This window comes from Microcaecilia unicolor, chromosome 2 (genome assembly GCF_901765095.1).
Source record: "Microcaecilia unicolor chromosome 2, aMicUni1.1, whole genome shotgun sequence".
NCBI classification, from domain to species: Eukaryota; Metazoa; Chordata; class Amphibia; order Gymnophiona; family Siphonopidae; genus Microcaecilia; species Microcaecilia unicolor.
In genome coordinates this window covers 643,110,969-643,129,098 of record NC_044032.1, presented here as the reverse complement: position 1 = coordinate 643,129,098, position 18,130 = coordinate 643,110,969, and the positions used below count along the sequence as shown (strand labels likewise).

At 43.9% G+C, this 18,130-nt stretch overlaps 1 protein-coding gene across 3 annotated transcripts in view; it reads right to left on the bottom strand.

Moving 5' to 3' along the window:
* Positions 1 to 18,130, bottom strand: part of SCLT1 (sodium channel and clathrin linker 1) — a 145,802-nt gene that overhangs the window by 66,154 nt on the left and 61,518 nt on the right. For all 3 annotated transcript variants that reach the window (XM_030191734.1, XM_030191737.1, XM_030191735.1), the window contains 2 exons: positions 13,943 to 14,033; positions 2,543 to 2,634 (listed from right to left, as the gene is read on the bottom strand). In XM_030191734.1, coding sequence (XP_030047594.1) covers positions 2,543 to 2,634; positions 13,943 to 14,033 — 183 coding nt within the window. The remainder of the gene's footprint in view (positions 1 to 2,542; positions 2,635 to 13,942; positions 14,034 to 18,130) is intronic.

Sequence of the window (18,130 nt, the reverse complement as noted above, 5' to 3'; positions counted from 1 at the left end):
CCGTGGGGGGCAGGGGTAGCCCTTTTCATAAAGTGGCATCTTGCCACAGTTGTTGGCTGACCTACCTGCTTAGATCCCTCCTTCCAATCCCTTCCTCCTGGTCGGACTTCTCTTTCCCCACCCCAGCATCTCCCCCCTTCCTTTCTCAACCCCATTCACTGAGTCTGCCTTCTTTCTTTGCTTTGCAAAAGGTTGAAGCACCTTCCATATACTGACATGCCGCCGGCATCGGCCTCTTCTCTCTTCTGTAGCCTGCCTCTCTGAAGTAACTTCCTGCTTCCTCAGAGGCAGGCTGCAGTAGAGAGAAGAGATTGGTGCCAGTGGCAGGGCAGCATATGAGACTTGCTGCTGCTGACTTTTGGAAAGTAAGGAAGGCAGACTCAAGTAAGGGGGTTGAGGAAGGAAGGGGGAGATGTCAGACTGCAGCCAGGGGGAAAAAAGGAAGATGTGGGGAGAGAGAGAGAGTGTGAAGGGAGAGATGTTGGACTTGGCAGTGTAGAAAGAAGGGAAGGACGGAGAGATGTCAGATGGGGATGATGTAATGGAAGGGAGGGGGAGATGTCAGATTCAAGGGATAGGGCAGAAGAGGGAGAGATGGACAAGGAGAGTGGGTGGAAGAAAGAGGAGAGGAGATATGGACTTAGAGGAGAGATGTCAGACTTGGGGGGCAGAAGGGGGAAGCAGAGATGGACAGAGGCGGGCAGATGGAGAGATGGGTGGAAGGAAGGGAAGGCAATGTCAAACTTAGGGGGGGGTGGAAGAGAGGGAAGGAGAGGACATACTCGGGGAGAGGAAAGGAAGGACAGGAAGGAGCGGGTGGGAAGATGGGTGTAAGGGAGACATCAGGCTTCAAGCATGTGGTGGGGGGGGGGGAGGAGATGCTTGGTTACAAGAGTGGAGCAAGGGATAGGATAGGAATGGTGGATCCATATGGGAGAGGCCACAGGACAGTTGTCAAAGAGATGAGTAACAGGAGGATAGTGACTGGTAATGGGGACCAGATGAAAGATAAAAGAGAATAGGATGATGGGAAATGAATGAGATGAAAAATGTGACAGCTAGGGAATGAGAGAAGGAGATAGAAAGTTGATAAGTAGATGAAAAGTGAAAAGAAGTAGAGTAAGACGGTGAAATTTGAGTGGACAAAGAGATAGAAAAGAAAAAAGAAACAGGAGAGAAAGGAGATGCTGGACTGGGGGGGGGGGGGGCGCAAACTGATAGTTTGCAGGGGGCGCCAGAGACCCAAGCACTGGCCCTGGGGGGGGGGGGGGGGGGGTGGAGAAACATGGGCATATATGCAGAGAAGGTAAAGATGGAGAGGCACAGAGATGGACGATGGGGTTAAGGTGAATAAAGACAGGGTAGAAAAATATTGGATGAGGTGAGTGAATGCTGGGGAAGTGGAGAAGGAAATACGGGAGAAGAGGTAGGGACATTCGCTGCTAGGGAAAGGGGAAAAGAGGGCTACAAAGTGTTTGAGGGATAAATGAAGGTGACATAGGTGAGAGAGGGTGGAACAGGGGAGGTTAAAGGGGGAATGGGAACCTGAATAAGGTAGGAAGGGAGATGAATAACAGGGAGGAGATGAGAGGCAGAGACTGATAAGGCCTCAGAGGCAAGGAACACAGGGGCTGGAAACGGGGGATTGGAAAGTGAATGAAATTCAAGGAATAGAAGGTCGGAGAAGGAATGAGAGAGGGGTGGGGATGGGAGGAGAAGTGGAAAGCTGTTAAGTAAGTGAAAGAGGAGACTGAAGATTGCGGGGAGAAGGAGGAATGAAATCTAGTTACAGGTTCATAAAAAGGCAGATGAGAGAAATAGAGAGCAAAGGATCAGTGTCAGAGTTAGGCATAAGGAAGAGAACAGTGAAGAAACAGAAAATGGAAAGGGACTCAGAGAAAATCAACAAAAGGAAGTAGTAAAGAGAGACCAGACCAACCCAACTGGAAAAATAAAATGGTCAGGGAAGACGGACACAAATTTATTTTTGATATTTTGAGAAAGAATGTCAGCTTTGAACATGCGTATTTCTTGTATTTTGCTCTATATTGAAGGAAATGCATCTCTGTTTCTCTGGGGTTTCTTTGGTTTTCCATGTCACTTTTTGTGTCTACATTATATTTCTAATTTATAATCTTTTTTTTTTTGCTAAGTGATGGCCTGTGGTTTCCTTGTTTTACAGGGATGAGGAATTCAGTTGATATGTAGCAAAAACTCATAAGTGAAAAGTCCCCCCCCCCTCATTTTCCCCCATCACTGAATATATGTTACACTGATCTTTAAAGAAAATGTAATATTAGACAAAGGGAACCTGATTAAACACATAACAGAGTTTTTAAAATTATTACTTTATGTGAAAACATATATGACCCCTAAACTTAATAACGGGTTGCACTACCTTTAGCAGCAATAACTGCAACCAAATGCTTCCTATTATTTGATATCAGTCTTTCACATCAGTGTCGAGGAATAGTAACATTGTAAATGATGGCAGATAAGTGGGCAAGGCTCTAATTTTATATGCCTATAGTAGACATGTTACCTTGTTTCTAATTGTGTTATTGCTGATTGAAGTTGCTGTAACCTCTTGTCTGCTGCTTCCTCCCTCCCCTGAACAGCAACCATATCTTCTTCCTGTAAGTGAAACAAACATAATGCTCTTTCGTACCTTCTGAATTTAAGAATTCAGGGACAAATGCAGAAAGCTAACACAGGTAGAACCAAAATTTGAATGCCTTTAGCTTACTGCATTGCCATGTAATATTTTATTGCGAATTTCACAGTACAAGCCGCACACTTAGCCATCAGTCTGCTGCTCTGCCATATAGCTTCTACATCAAATCTTCGGTATTTTATCACAAATTGCTGCGTTGGCAAGCTAAACAAATTATTAACACACTAGTAAAAAAGGCCCATTTCTGACGCAAATGAAATGGGCGCTAGCAAGGTTTTCCTCAGAGTGTGTATGTTTGAGAGAGTGTATGTAAGTGTGACTGTGTGTGAGAGAGTGAATGTGCGAGTGTGTGTGAGAGAGAGTGAGTCTGGGTGCGAGTGTGTGTGTGAGAATGAGAGTGTGTGCAAGTGCGTATGTGAGACACAGTGTGTTTCACACAGATACAGTGTGTGCGAGAGTGTGTGTGTGAGACACAGACTCTCTGTGAGACTGAGTGTATGAGACCAAGAGAGTGTATGAGTGACTGTGTGACACATAGTGAATGTGATACAGTGTGAGACAGAGTGTGTGTGTGACAGAGATACCTCCCCCCCTCCCTCCCGCTCTCTGGTGTCAGGCCCCACCTCTCTCTGGTGTCTGTGCGTTACTGTGCAGGTCACTGAGCTCTGGCTGTGCTTCAAGGAACTGACCAATCCTATTTAATAGAATGCACCTCCAACATTCTGAAGCCGAGAAACCTCCTGTGGTTGGTCACTTCTGCTTGTGACGAACCCGGAAGTACGTGATGTCAATTCAGGAGTTGGATACAGAGAGCAGGAATGCCTCAGCTTCAGAATATTGGAGGTGCGTTTTATTATATAGGATCATCATTGTAACATGTCTACTATTATTAAATGGACGGAGAAAATCCACTATTTCTGGGATAAGCAGTATAAAATGTTTTATACTTTTTTGGGATCTTGCCAGATATTTGTGACCTGGATTGGCCACTGTTGGAAACAGGATGCTGGGCTTGATGGACCTTTGGTCTGTCCCAGTATGGTAATACTTATGTACTTATCAGAACAGATAACTGCAAGCTACCTTTATCAGTGTTCCATAAATCCAGTTCAGCAAATATTTATGAAACCAAATGATTAATACTTAACAGTCATCATCTTTGCATTGTCTGCCTCTTACATCAAAACAAAATACCATTCAGACTAACAACTTTTACATTTTCATAACGAAATTCGCTGTGCCAATACAATTTCACATCTCTACTATAATAAAAGGCACCGTCAACGTTCTGAAGCTGACTCCATGGCTTCAAGTGAATGGTTCATAAGGATCGTTAGGTTCGTCGCTCTGTCACAATCTCTGTCGGCTCCGCCCTCGCGCCTCTGATAGGTCCGCCGCCCTCGACATCATCGCGTTTTGACGTCCTCGATGTCATCACGTTTCGACGTCAAAGGCGGCGGACCTATCAGAGGTGCGAGGGCGGGGCCGACAGAGATGGTTAAAGAGCGACGAACCTGACGAAAATTACGAATCCTTCACTGAAGCCACACAGTCAGCTTCAGAACATTGCAAGTGGGTGGCTGGAGGGGAGGGGAGAGGAGGGAAAGAAAGGGGGCAACTACCCTGGAACTGGGAGGGAGGGAGGGGGGGGGGCAACGATCATGGAACTGGGTGGGAGGGTGGGCGGCCGGACCCTGGACTTGGAGGGGGGCCAGGCACACCCAGAAACTGGGATGGATGGAGGGAGGGGGGTGACCCTGAAACTGGGAGGGGGAGAGACCCAGAAAATGGGAGGGAGGATGGGAAAAGACCCTGGAACTGGGTGGGTGGGAGGGAGGCATAGCAGACCCTGGAACTTGGGGGGGGGGGGGGGTCCGGACCCTGAAACTGGGAGGGAGGGGGTGCAGGCGGACCCTGACACTGGGTGGGAGGTGGCCTCTGGCACACACTCTCATTCTCCCACACACACACACTCTCGCACACAGTCTCACTCTCTCTGTCACACACACTCACACATTCATTCTCCCTATGTCACACATACTCACACATTCACTCTTTCTGTATCACACACTCACTCTCACACACACTCTGTAAAACACACACACTCCGAGGAAAACCTTGCTAGCGCCCGTTTCACTTGTGTCAGAAACGGGCCTTTTTTCCTAGTGATATAATATATAAGATAGTATGAGAAAGACAGACCTCAATATGCCCTTGCCCATCACAATTCTTGGTAAGCTTACTGGCAGTATTTCATCATTAGTCCATCTAAATTTTTTTTGTGTTATAGTGCTCATTTTGGAAGCAAACAAACGTCCATCTGCTGAAAACATCCAAATCGTGATTTTTAAAAGGCAGAATTTGGACGTTTTACATTGTAGTTAGTCTAAATAGCAAGGGGACGTGTTTTGGGCAGAACTGACTGATTAAGAAGGAACTCCAACACTATCTTAGGAAGGACCTTAGGGTGCATATGGAGAACTATATTGTGGTGAAACTTACTGTAAAGTGGATCAGTTACTAGGGCCTTTAGCTCATTGACTCTGCGAGCTGAAGTGACTGTCAGACTGTCACCAAAAACACAACTTTCCATGTTAAATACTTCAGATGACAGGAATCAAGGGGCTCAAAAGTAGTTTTCATCAGATGGGTGACGGACAATGTTGAGATCCCATGTCAATAGCAAACCTCTCATGAAGCAAATAACTAGAGGCTGTACAAAGATGGGCTTACCTCCTACATGGAGAGCTGGTTTTCAAACCAACACTATTAAAGCAGTTTTTTGTGTAGGGATCTAAGGTCTTGCCCTCACACCAGATGGCAAACCTCCTCCACTTAAATGAATAACATCTCTTCCTGGCAGCCAGCAAGATGCAAAACACACCCCACCCTGGCAAATCTAAGGATTTGAATTCTATGCTCTCAACATCCAAGCCGTGAAAGTCAAGGATTGGAAGTTGGGATGCAGAAGGGATCCCTTCTCATTCCTTCTTCTGAGTGATGAGGGTTGGAAAACATTCCAATTTCACTGGATCTTCAGAATACAACTCCAGAAGAAAAGGAAACCAGATTTGCCTCGGCCAGCAAGGGGCAATTAGGATCATAGTTTATTTATTTGCAGCATTTGTATCCCACATTTTCCCACCTATTTGCAGGCTCAATGCGGCTCACATTATGCCGTAATGGCGATCGCCATTCCGGAATGAGAAATACAGAATGTTATTACATTTAAAGTACAGAAAATATAAAATAAGTTATAAGAAGTAGACATACAGTTCAATTCAGGCATTAAAGATCAAGGGTAAATGTAAATCATTCAACAGTAACAATGTGAATAAAGTAAACAGATAAAAAGAGTTCAACGTTGTCTTGTTTTGGTAAAGTTTTGATATCTGGTCATTTATGAAGGATCCTTTACTTAAGTCTCTTTGAACAGGTTAGTCTTTAGTAATTTACGGAAGTCTGTCAAAACGTGCATAGACATAGTTTCCTGGTCTTGCTTGAGTTTCAGAAAAGTCTTCTCTGTGAGAGGTATTGGAGGATATGCATACAGAAGACCTTCCCCCCAATGAAGGAGAAAGGCATCTCACACTAGTCTGCTGTATGATCTGATCCTGGAACAGAAGTCGGTGACCCTGTTGTTGATATGAGAGACAAAAAGATCCACCAAAGCGGTGCCCCAGTCTTGGAAGACCTTGGGGGCTAAACCCATATTGAGAGACCAATCATGCAGTTGCAAAACCCTGCTTATTCTGTCCACCAGGTAGTTATCCTTTCCTGTTAGGTACGTGGCTCGGAGGACCATTCTGTGAAGCACAGTCTACTGCATCCTGACACAAGGGGTAGGATCCAGTACCACTCTGCTTGTTCGTACAACATTGCAACCTGGTTGTCCATTTGCATGAGAATAATTTGGTTCTGTAGCCGATCTCTGAAAGCTTTTAGTGTTCAAACGGCCCTGAGCTCGAGGAAATTGATATGATAAGCTGTTTCCTAAGCAGACCAAGTACCCTGGGAGTGAAGCCCATCTACATGAGCTCCCATCACAAGCTGGATGCATCGGTTGTTAACATACTCTGAGGAGGTGGAATTTGGAATGGCTGTCCCAGAGTCAAATTCAACCAAATTGTCCACCAAAAAAGGGCATGAGTCAACTCTGGAGGAATCTGGATTACATCCGCTAGATTCCCAGCTGCCTGAGACTGCTGGGAAGCTAGGGTCCACTGGGCATCTATCAAATGGAGATGTGCCATGGGAGTGACCTGCATTGTTGGAAGCTATATGGCCAATTAATCTCAACATTTGCCAAGCTGTGACCTGCTTGCTGCTTCAGACTTGTGAGGCGAGTAAAAGCTCGAGCCTGCAATGTATTAAGCAGGGCTCCTATATACTCTGATCACTGAACCAGGAGAAGGTGGGACTTGGAGTAGTTTATCACGAACTGTAGTAGCTCTACTACTACTACTACTACTATTTAGCATTTCTATAGCGCTACAAGGCATACGCAGCGCTGCACAAACATAGAAGAAAGACAGTCCCTGCTCAAAGAGCTTACAATCTAATAGACAAAAAATAAATAAAGTAAGCAAATCAAATAAATTAATGTGGACGGGAAGGAAGAGAGGAGGGTAGGTGGAGGCGAGTGGTTACAAGTGGTTACGAGTCAAAAGCAATGTTAAAAAGGTGGGCTTTCAGTCTAGATTTAAAGGTGGCCAAGGATGGGGCAAGACGTAGGGGCTCAGGAAGTTTATTCCAGGCTTAGGGTGCAGCGAGACAGAAGGCGCGAAGTCTGGAGTTGGCAGTAGTGGAGAAGGGAACAGATAAGAAGGATTTATCCATGGAGTGGAATGCACGGGAAGGGGTGTAGGGAAGGACGAGTGTGGAGAGATACTGGGGAGCAGCAGAGTGAGTATATTTATAGGTTAGTAGAAGAAGTTTGAACAGGATGCGAAAACGGATAGGGAGCCAGTGAAGCGACTTTAGGAGAGGGGTAGTATGAGTAAAGTGACCCTGGCGGAAGACGAGACGGGCAGCAGAGTTTTGAACCGATTGGAGAGGGGAGAGGTGACTAAGTGGCAGGCCAGCAAGAAGCAGATTGCAGTAGTCTAAACGAGAGGTGACAAGGGTGTGGATGAGGGTTTTGGTAGAGTGCTCTGAAAGAAAGGAGCGGATTTTACGGATGTTGTAAAGAAAGAAACGACAGGTCTTGGCAATCTGCTGGATATGGGCAGAGAAGGAGAGAGAAGAGTCAAAGATGACCCCAAGGTTTTGAGCTGAGGAGACAGGGAGAATGAGAGAGTCATCAACAGAAATAGAAAACGGGGGGAGCGGGGAGGTGGGTTTGTGGGGGAAAATGAGAAGCTCGGTTTTGGTCATATTTAATTTCAGGTGGCGTTGAGACAAGTAGTTAGGTGCACTGACACTGTTGCTCCCTCCTCTTGACCAGCCAATTGTCCGGATAGGGAAACACATTTATTCCCAGTACGCACAAACACATTGCAATTACTGCTAGACATCTGGGAGCTGATGTGAGGCCAAATTGCTGAAAACGATACTCATAGTGGCATTCCCTATTCGGAATCTGAGAACCTTCCTGTGACTGAGAAATATCAAAATGTGGGTATAGGCATTCTTTAAGTCCAGAGAGCATACCCAATCTTTTTCCTGAATCATGGGAAGTAGGATGCCCAAGGAAATCATCCTTCACTTCTCTTTGACAAGGATTCGTTCAAGGCCCTTAGGTCTATAGGATGGGAAGAAATCATCCTGTGTTTTGGGGCATAAGGAAGTACCTGGAACAGAATCCCTTCTCTTTTTCTTCTGGTGGCACGGGTTCAACCGCATTGACCTGTAGAAGGTGAATTGATTTGCACTTTCCTCTGCAAGTACCTGCTTGTGCCAAGAGCTGATGAACATTGTTCTCTGTGGGCAATTTTGTGGTCTTTGACACCAATGCAGAGCCTAAGCGAGACAGAATATTTGAAGAACCCACCAGTTGGAAGTTACAAAGGGCCATCTTTGCTGGAAAAAATTCAGCCTCCCCCCTACCAGCAGGACATCTGGGATGGTTATTTGGATTGCGGTTATGCTCTCCTGGAGACAATGAAAAGTTCATCCCTTGCTTTGACTGGGGAGACATCTGGGACTTCTGAGGATGAGACTGGTGAGGCCCAGAGCGCAGGGCCTGGGGCTGCTGGGCAGAGCAAAAAGGCGACAGAAACGTCTGTCTTTGAGAGCAGTAGGGTTGCTGCCTAGGTCCACTTAAAAACGTCCTGAAAGAGGAGATGGCAGCTGGAGACTGCTGAGACAGGGGCTGGATGGTATCCATATGTTTCTTTATGAGGTCAGCGACCTCTTCCAACTTGTTCCCAAAAAGATGTCTCCTCAGCAAGGTACGTCCACCAACCTCTCCTGAACTGCTGGTTCTAGGTCAGAGACATACAGCCATGAGAGTCTGTGCATCCTCACACCAATGGCGGAGAGTCTGGACACAATATCAAAAGAATTGTAAGTGCCTCCTGCCAGATACTTTCTGTACTCCAGCTGCTTACTGGCCAACTAGCGAAGCTCTGCGGCCTGCTTCTTGTATATAAGTTAAAGAAAAAGAAATCATGAGTTCTGGAAAAGAACAAGTTTGGCAATGGTGCAATAATGTCTGGTGATAAGATAAGAGTCATGGACATGTGAAAACAATGAACAACCCAAATGATTAACAGGGTGATGGAAAATAGAGATAGGATGGCTGTGAAAGGTGGAAAGAATGTAGCTGACATTTGCAAATTTAGCAAAAGAAGCCTTAAGGGATTATGAGAAATGACGTACAGAAACTAGGTGCAGGTAGCAAAAGTAGACTATATAAGAGGTATGACTGAGAATGTAACTTAAGCAAAATGAGCTAGCTTTCCTTCTGTGTATGCTGTTATTGTAAATATATACTTTGCTTCCTGTATAATGTTCTTATACAGCCTCTGTCCAAGGGAGGACAGTTGAAAAGAATAGAAGTTGAAGCTACAGTGTGGTAAATTTAAAACGAATCGGAGAAAATTTTTCTTCACCCAACGTGTAATTAGACTCTGGAATTCGTTGCCGGAGAACGTGGTACGGGCGGTTAGCTTGACGGAGTTTAAAAAGGGGTTAGATAGATTCCTAAAGGACAAGTCCATAGACCGCTATTAAATGGACTTGGAAAAATTCCGCATTTTTAGGTATAACTTGTCTGGAATGTTTTTACGTTTGGGGAGCGTGCCAAGTGCCCTTGACCTGGATTGGCCACTGTCGGTGACAGGATGCTGGGCTAGATGGACCTTTGGTCTTTCCCAGTATGGCACTACTTATGTACTTATTCTTTCTTGCTGAATATTGTGAATGTGATTTGTATAACCTAAGAGAATAAGAAGGTTTTAAACATTCTGAGGGAGAGAATCTGCAAGACTAAGGGGCTCATTTTCAAAGCACTTAGCCTTCCAAAGTTCCATAGGTTTCTATGGAACTTCGGAAGGCTAAGTGCTTTGAAAATATGCCTAAGTGTACTGCGTGGCAAAGATTTCAAGTAAAGACTTGTGTAGAACTGGTAGGACTAGATGTAAGAAGTAAGCATTGAGGCCTGATAAACCATCCTCCCAAACGAGTCTAGTGTCTGAGCCTCTCCACCAGGATCAAAGCCCACTGCACTAACCACTAGACTACTCCTCCACTACATAGTGAAACAGGGAAGTTGGGAATTCTTCATGTTTTAAACTGCATCTCCCCATTCTTTACTTTGTCAACTCTACCTCCAAACTGCACCTACCCCCCCAAAAAAACTACTCTCTCACATCAAAAATGCCCCAATCTCCCAAAACCACTCTTGCAACTGGCCCACATCTGACCAAATTGTGTGTTTGTGCATAGGTGGTGTATGTGTGGTCACCAACGGGCTGTGAATACATCTATGATGAGAACCAGATGATGCTGAGCCTCTGGAAGGAGCAGCTTCTTTATAGATTAGAGGGTCTTTGCCATCACCATTGTGAGGATTGAATGTGCAACATTATAGTGATTATTTGTGTTAGTGGCTTGCTGTGTTGGTGCTACTGAACTTTAGGTGTCGCTAAAGAAGTCTCACACATAACCTTGCAAGGGAAACATGCACCAAAGCAGCCATATGGCGAGAACTAGCAGTAATTTTGAGAGATTAGGAACATACTCTACATACATTGGCATAAGAGTGAAGTTTGTCACTGTCATGGTATGTGCAAAACTAACTCATTTGGAGACACTGGTTCCCTGAGAACGTTGAGTTCATTACAGTAGTGACAAAAGAAGCCATGGAGATGCATTGGTACAATACCTGTCTTTCGGAACTATCTGGATGAGGTGTACATTCTACCAGGAGGTTAGAGTAGATTTCTCTTTGTTGCTGAGAAATCCCAGGTCTTGAGGTGTTTGTTATGATGATTTGAATAACAGTTGAGCATACTAAGGCATGTGAGCAGTTATAAGCCAGCCATTCAGGTAATGGATGATGAACAGACTTTTCTGTAGATGAGCTGCCACCACATACCTGGACTCTTTGTGAATACACTGGGTGCTGTTAAGCTAAAGTCCACGATATTGGCAATGATGGTTTCAGAAGTTGAACCGTAGGTGCCTCTAGCAACATGGATGGAGTGAGATGGGATCTAGGCATCTTTGAGGTACAGAGAAACCGGTTAATCATTCTGGCAGAGGAACAGTAGGATGGCCACTAAGGAGTTCATTCTGAATTTTTCTTTCTTTAAGCAGAAATTAAGCTCCCACAAATCTAGTATCAATCAGAGCCCTCTTGACTTCAGTAAGTATCTGAAATAGAGTTTTTGATCCCTTTCTGATAGCACGCATCTCCTTGATCACTCCTGTATCTAGGAGCAGTTAGATTTCCTCACCGAGAAGATCAGGGTTATCCAACCTTGGTCCTAAAGGGCTGAAACCCAGTCAGATTTTCAGGATTTACTCAATGAATATGCATGAGATCTATTTGCATACATTGTCTCCACTGTATGCAAATAGATCGCATCCATATTCATTGTGGAAATCCTGAAAGCCCAACTGGGCAAGGGCCCAGATTGGACACCCTGGCCTAGATGCTAAAGCAAGAGCTGTGAAGTGACTTGAAAGCCTATGTACTGCTTGGTTGTGGGGGCTGAGGGAGAGATAGTAACATAGTAGATGACGGCAGAAAAAGACCTGCACGATCCATCCAGTTTGCCCAACAAGATAAACTCATATGTGCTGCTTTTGTGTATACCTTGATTTGTACCTGTCCTCTTCAGGGCACAGACCGTATAAGTCTGCCCAGCACTATCCCCGCCTACCAACCACCAGCCCCGCCTCCCACGACTGGCTCTGCCACCCAATCTCGGCTAAGCTCCTGAGGATCCATTCCTTCTGAACAGGATTCCTTTATGTTTATCCCACGCATGTTTGAATTCCGTTACCGTTTTCTTTTCCACCACCTCCCGCGGGAGGGCATTCCAAGCATCCACTACTCTCTCCGTGAAAAAATACTTCCTGACATTTTTCTTGAGTCTGCCCCCCTTCAATCTCATTTCATATCCTCTCATTCTACCGCCTTCGCATCTCCGGAAAACGTTCGTTAGCGGATTAATACCTTTCAAATATTTGAATGTCTGTATCATATCACCCCTGTTTTTCCCTTCCTCCAGAGATGAAACTGATTTTGTATCAGTTTACAATTTTTATGGCCCATATGTACTATGTGAGGGATTGTTTTTGAAGAAACAGATTCTACTCCTCACTAGAGGGTTTTCAAAATCTTGGCATATTTTTGAGGGGTGTTAAGTGGACTGTTTCTTCTCCTGCATCCTCTGGCGTGGACGTTAAGGTTGGAAGGCCTGGAACTGCTGAGGGAGTTGAGGATACATCTGAAAAAGCCTGCAGCCACGCCCTCTCTGCTCTATTCTTGAGGATTTGATGTGGTTCTGTGAGGGAGTGTTAAGGGCAACCAGTAACCTCCTATACATTCCATCAAGGGCAAAACTGACAAATTCCTCCCAATAAAGAGGAAGCAGAAAAAAAAAAAAAGCAAGCAAAAATAAAATGTCTTCCATAAAAAAAAAAAAAAAAAGAAAGAAAGAAAGAAAATAAAGAGCAATAAAATAGTGATAAATTATATATGTGTTCTCTTCTGGTTCCTAAAAAGTTTAGCTGGTGTCTAAGTTCACTAAATATTATTTATACCTGCTCATCAATGAAAATCTCAGAAATGAACAAATAAGCCACAGAAATCAAATACACTGGCCCTCTTCTCCAATCTTTTTCCATCTCGCTTCAAGATACTACGAGCGTTTTCCAGCAATTTAATAGCAGTTACATTTTCAGTGGACACTTGCCTAGTACATAAGTACATAAGTAATGCCATACTGGGAAAAGACCAAGGGTCCATCGAGCCCAGCATCCTGTCCATGACAGCGGCCAATCCAGGCCAAGGGCACCTGGCAAGCTTCCCAAACGTACAAACATTCTATACATGTTATTCCTGGAATTTTGGAGTTTTCCAAGTCCGTTTAGTAGCGGTTTATGGACTTGTCCTTTAGGAAACCGTCCAACCCCTTTTTAAACTCTGCTAAGCTAACCGCTTTCACCACTTTCTCCAGCAACGAATTCCAGAGTTTAATTACGCGTTGGGTGAAGAAAATTTTCTCTGATTAGTTTTAAATTTACTACACTGTAGTTTAATCGCATGCCCCCTAGTCCTAGTATTTTTGGAAAGCGTGAACGCTTCACATCCACCTGTTCCACTCCACTCATTATTTTATATACCTCTATCATGTCTCCCCTCAGCCGTCTCTTCTCCAAGCTGTATAGCCCTAGCCTCCTTAGTCTTTCTTCATAGGGAAGTCGTCCCATCCCCGCTATCATTTTAGTCGCCCTTCGCTGCACCTTTTCCAATTCTACTATATCTTTCTTGAGATGCGGCGACCAGAATTGAACACAATACTCAAGGTGCGGTCGCACCATGGAGCGATACAACGGCATTATAACATCCTCACACCTGTTTTCCATACCTTTCCTAATAATACCCAACATTCTATTCGCTTTCCTAGCCACAGCAGCACACTGAGCAGAAGGTTTCAGCGTGTTATCGACGACACCCAGATCCCTTTCTTGGTCCGTAACTCCTAACGTGGAACCTTGCATGACGTAGCTATAATTAGTACCAGTCTTAATTAGCTATTGGCTTTGGGGAGCTGAGAGCTACCAGTTCTGCAGGTATTTTTGTTAATATACCTTTTGCCGTATCTGCTCTTGCAGATTTTCCATCAGTTTTGTCATGTCGTCCACCTTCACAGTTGCCGCTCTCAAATCCAGTTTTGCTTGTCTGTGTTGAAAAATAAAAAAATTACTTTCAGATAAATGTAACTCAGGTAAAAAAAAAAAAATAAAAATGCATAAAATATTTAATGGACCTCTCAGTTCTTTCAAAACAACCATCTGAAATGTATCTGGTATTTTAATTGTAGTATTTCTTATTGCCTTTTCATCTATGTTTATCTTAAATAATATTTCTCTACTTTCAGCTATTTGGAAATGATCAACATACATAATACAATTTTTCAGGCTTTAAAAATGCACTGTTTCCCACTCTCATATAATGTAAGAGTGGAGGAGTAGCCTAGTGGTTAGTGCAGTGGACTTTGATCCTGGGGAACTGAGTTCAATTCCCACTGCAGCTCCTTGTGACTCTGGGCAAGTCACTTAACCCTCCATTGCCCCTGGTACAAAATAAGTACCTGAATATATGTAAACCGCTTTGAACGTAGTTGCAAAAACCTCACAAAGGCGGTATATCAAGTCCCATTTCCCATAAAGATATTTAAGCAGCAAAGGAAGTTTTCCCACTCAGTGACTGAGGGTCAGAGGAATGTACACAGAAAATCCAAGAGATAAATAATCCAAACAGAGAAGAATACTGCTGTTATAAATTATTTTAGTTTAACAATTATCACTAAAAATGCCACCTACCCACGGCGGTCTTGCTCATTTGTACTGGTGAATATCTTTTAGATCACTGCAATGTCTCACATTTGCTTACAACTGTAATACAGCAGCAAATATATGCAAATTAAAGCATTGGGATGTGCTTATTTTCCTGGACTAATTTCTATGGAGCTGCTGAGAATATGTGGCTTCAAAAAGTACACAGGATCTCAAAGGGAGAGGAAGGGATAGTAGATGGCATAAATGGGCTCAAATGACAAATCCCTTCTCTCAGTACCCTTCTCCACCACCACCAACTCCAGGCTCCGCCCTTTCTGCCTTGCCTTACCCTATTGCTTGGAATAAACTCCCTGAGCCCATTCGCCAAGCCCCCTCCCTGCCCATCTTCAAATCTTTGCTCAAAGCCCACCTCTTCAATGTCGCCTTCGGCACCTAACCTTTATGCCTCTATTCAGGAAATCTAGACTGCCCCAATTTGACTGCCCTATTTGACTGACTGTACATTTGTCCTTTAGATTGTAAGCTCCTAGTAGCGCTTTAGGAATGTTAAGTAGTAGTAGTAGACTGGATAGGCCTTCATTTTTCTATTTTACACAAAACTTTCACATTGCTACTGAGACTGCTGAAAGCCCTGGACAAAACATTATCTTCTAGAAGTTTTCCATCAATTTTTACAAATCCTGATAGTCTCTCCTAGATATAAATACCATACACAACAACACCTTCCCAAACAGTGAGATATAATAAATCTATGCAGAACAAAAAATATATATATATTGGGGACCATCAACTGCAGGGTTATAATTCTAGAACAGCCAAATAAAAAGCTTATGGATAGTTCAGTATTTGTTTCATCACTGGCAACTCAATTATGTAGAAAAATGAAGTGAAATATAACTTATCAATGAAACGAAAGGAAGCACCAACGCGATCATGTTTTGAGTGCTGGCTCTGCTTCAGAATGCAATTTCTTTCACGGTCAATATGAAAAAAGGATATAAAACAATAATCACAAAAAATATTTATATATATATTTTTTAAACCAGCTGGTACCTGACATAGAGGCATTATTTTCAGAACTAGAGATTTTCTCCACAAAATGGCATCCAGGTTTAAATACAAACTTTCATATATGAATGAACCAATCCTAAAAGGCCACAAAGAGGGGACACAGACCAGTCAAAGAAAAGGAGACTATTCCACAGTCTTATTCAATCCTCAGAGGTGCATGTATCCAACGTTGTTAACGATATGCAAAACACCGGTCAGTAACATTTCCTTCAACAGTAGAATTATATGTTCACACCTTTGGTTTCCCAAAGTCTCTAAACAAGATGTTCAACCCCCCCCCCCCCCCCCCCCCTTCAGCTGGAGGAGTGGCCTAGTGGTTAGGGTGGTGGACTTTGGTCCTGGGGAACTGAGGAACTGAGTTCGATTCCCACTTCAAGCACAGGCAGCTCCTTGTGACTCTGGGCAAGTCACTTAACCCTCCATTGCCCCGTGTAAGTCGCATTGAGCCTGCCATGAGTGGGAAAGCGCAGGGTACAAATGTAACAAAAATAAAATAGATACTACTGGAGATTCTACATGGAATGTTGCTACTATGGAGATTCTACATGGAATGTTGCTACAATTGGAGATTCTACATGGAATGTTGCTACTATTGGAGATTCTACATGGAATGTTGCTATTCCACTAGCAACATTCCATGTAGAAGGCTGCGCAGGCTTCTGTTTCTGTGAGTCTGACGTCCTGCACGTACGTGCAGGACGTCAGACTCACAGAAGCAGAAGCCTGCGCGGCCACATTGGTGATCTGCAAGGGCCGACTTCTACATGGAATGTTGGAATAGCAACATTCCATGTAGAACCTCAAGTGGAGGAGTGGCCTAGTGGTTAGGGTGGTGGACTTTGGTCCTGAGAAACTGAGTTGGATTCCCACTTCAGGCACAGGCAGCTCCTTGTGACTCTGGGCAAGTCACTTAACCCTCCATTGCCCCATGTAAGCCGCATTGAGCCTGCCATGAGTGGGAAAGTGCGGGGTACAAATATAACAAAAAAAAAAAAAAATCTCTGGCATTTCCGAAAACATCAGGTATGCTGATAAAATGGACTAAAAAACGTTTAAACCATATCAGCAACATATAAAGACCCAAAAAAGGGGCCATGTGGTGCTGTGCCGAAGAGAAAGTGCACGCAGGACGAGCTTCTGGGCCCTGGCCCTTTAATCCACTCCCCGGGGGAATTTTTTTGGGTTCTGGAGAACGGAGATTGATCAAAAGGGCTTGGTGCACCGAGTCAGGCTGTTCTATTGACTTCACAGAGCCGACATCTGCTAAAGTACAGTGGAAAGAGAAGGAGAAGTCACACCAGCACGAGGCCAAAATTGCGGAGGTCAATCATGCTAAGCAACTATCTACTAGCTCTGCTTGGGTGACTGAAATCATTATGGATGACCATTTGGAATCACTAAAAGGTGAATATTCCGCAAAATGTCAATGGGTGTCCGTTTTGGAAGGCCAAAACATCGACACCTGGGCTTAAAACTAAAACACAACTTGAGGATAAGCTGGACAATATAGAGAACCGATCCCAACATGGGAATCTATGATTAGTAGGCTCTAAATTGAGCACTCTTTATAGATTAATTCCGATAATTTGCACTTAGTGTTGGAGCCAATTTTAGGCCTAAAGTTGAGTGTCAGTATTTATGCCACCTGAAACCTGGTGTAAATGCTGGTGTTCAACTTTAGGCCTAAAATTGGCTCCAACACTAAGTGCAAATTATCGGAATGCCCTGACCAGCCTATGCCCCTCCACTGGCCACACCCCCTTTTAAGTTGCACGCTACATGATTTAGGCTCTCTGGGTTATAGAATAGTGTGCAAGCAGATGTGCATGCAACTTCAAATTAGTGCCAACTAAGTGCAATGATTGATTGTTAAGGTCCATTAATTCATAGTTGATAGCTCACGAACTAATTTAGTTGCATGCGCAACTTGGATCTGCGATGGCGATTAATTTTGCCTTCTCAGAGTATCCTCTTGGTATCCTACTCCAAACCATCCCATAGGAACTGCAATTTCAGGATCACTCTGGTTTCGTGAGAATCTATTGCTCTTTATGTCCCACCACAAATTAGCCCTTAGGAATCATAATTAAAGGGAAATTACAATTGAGTTTTGCCTTTCATATGCTACAGCACAATACTTGAGCTGATGCAGGTCAGTTGATGCTCGAGTCTTATTACTTAAGTGCAAAGTCTGGCCCCTGCTCAAAAAAGTGTCCCTTATGAATCGTAGTAAAAGGAAAAACACAAATGAAATTATTTTGATTTTGCCTGTTACACATTTCCTGCAGATGCAAACATCATTACACAATAAAGACAGAGATTCCTAAGTCAAGTATAGCTGCAAAGGAATTGGTAGAGGATCTGTAGCTATCTCCAAGAAAGACAGAAGGACCAACTTAACCCTAG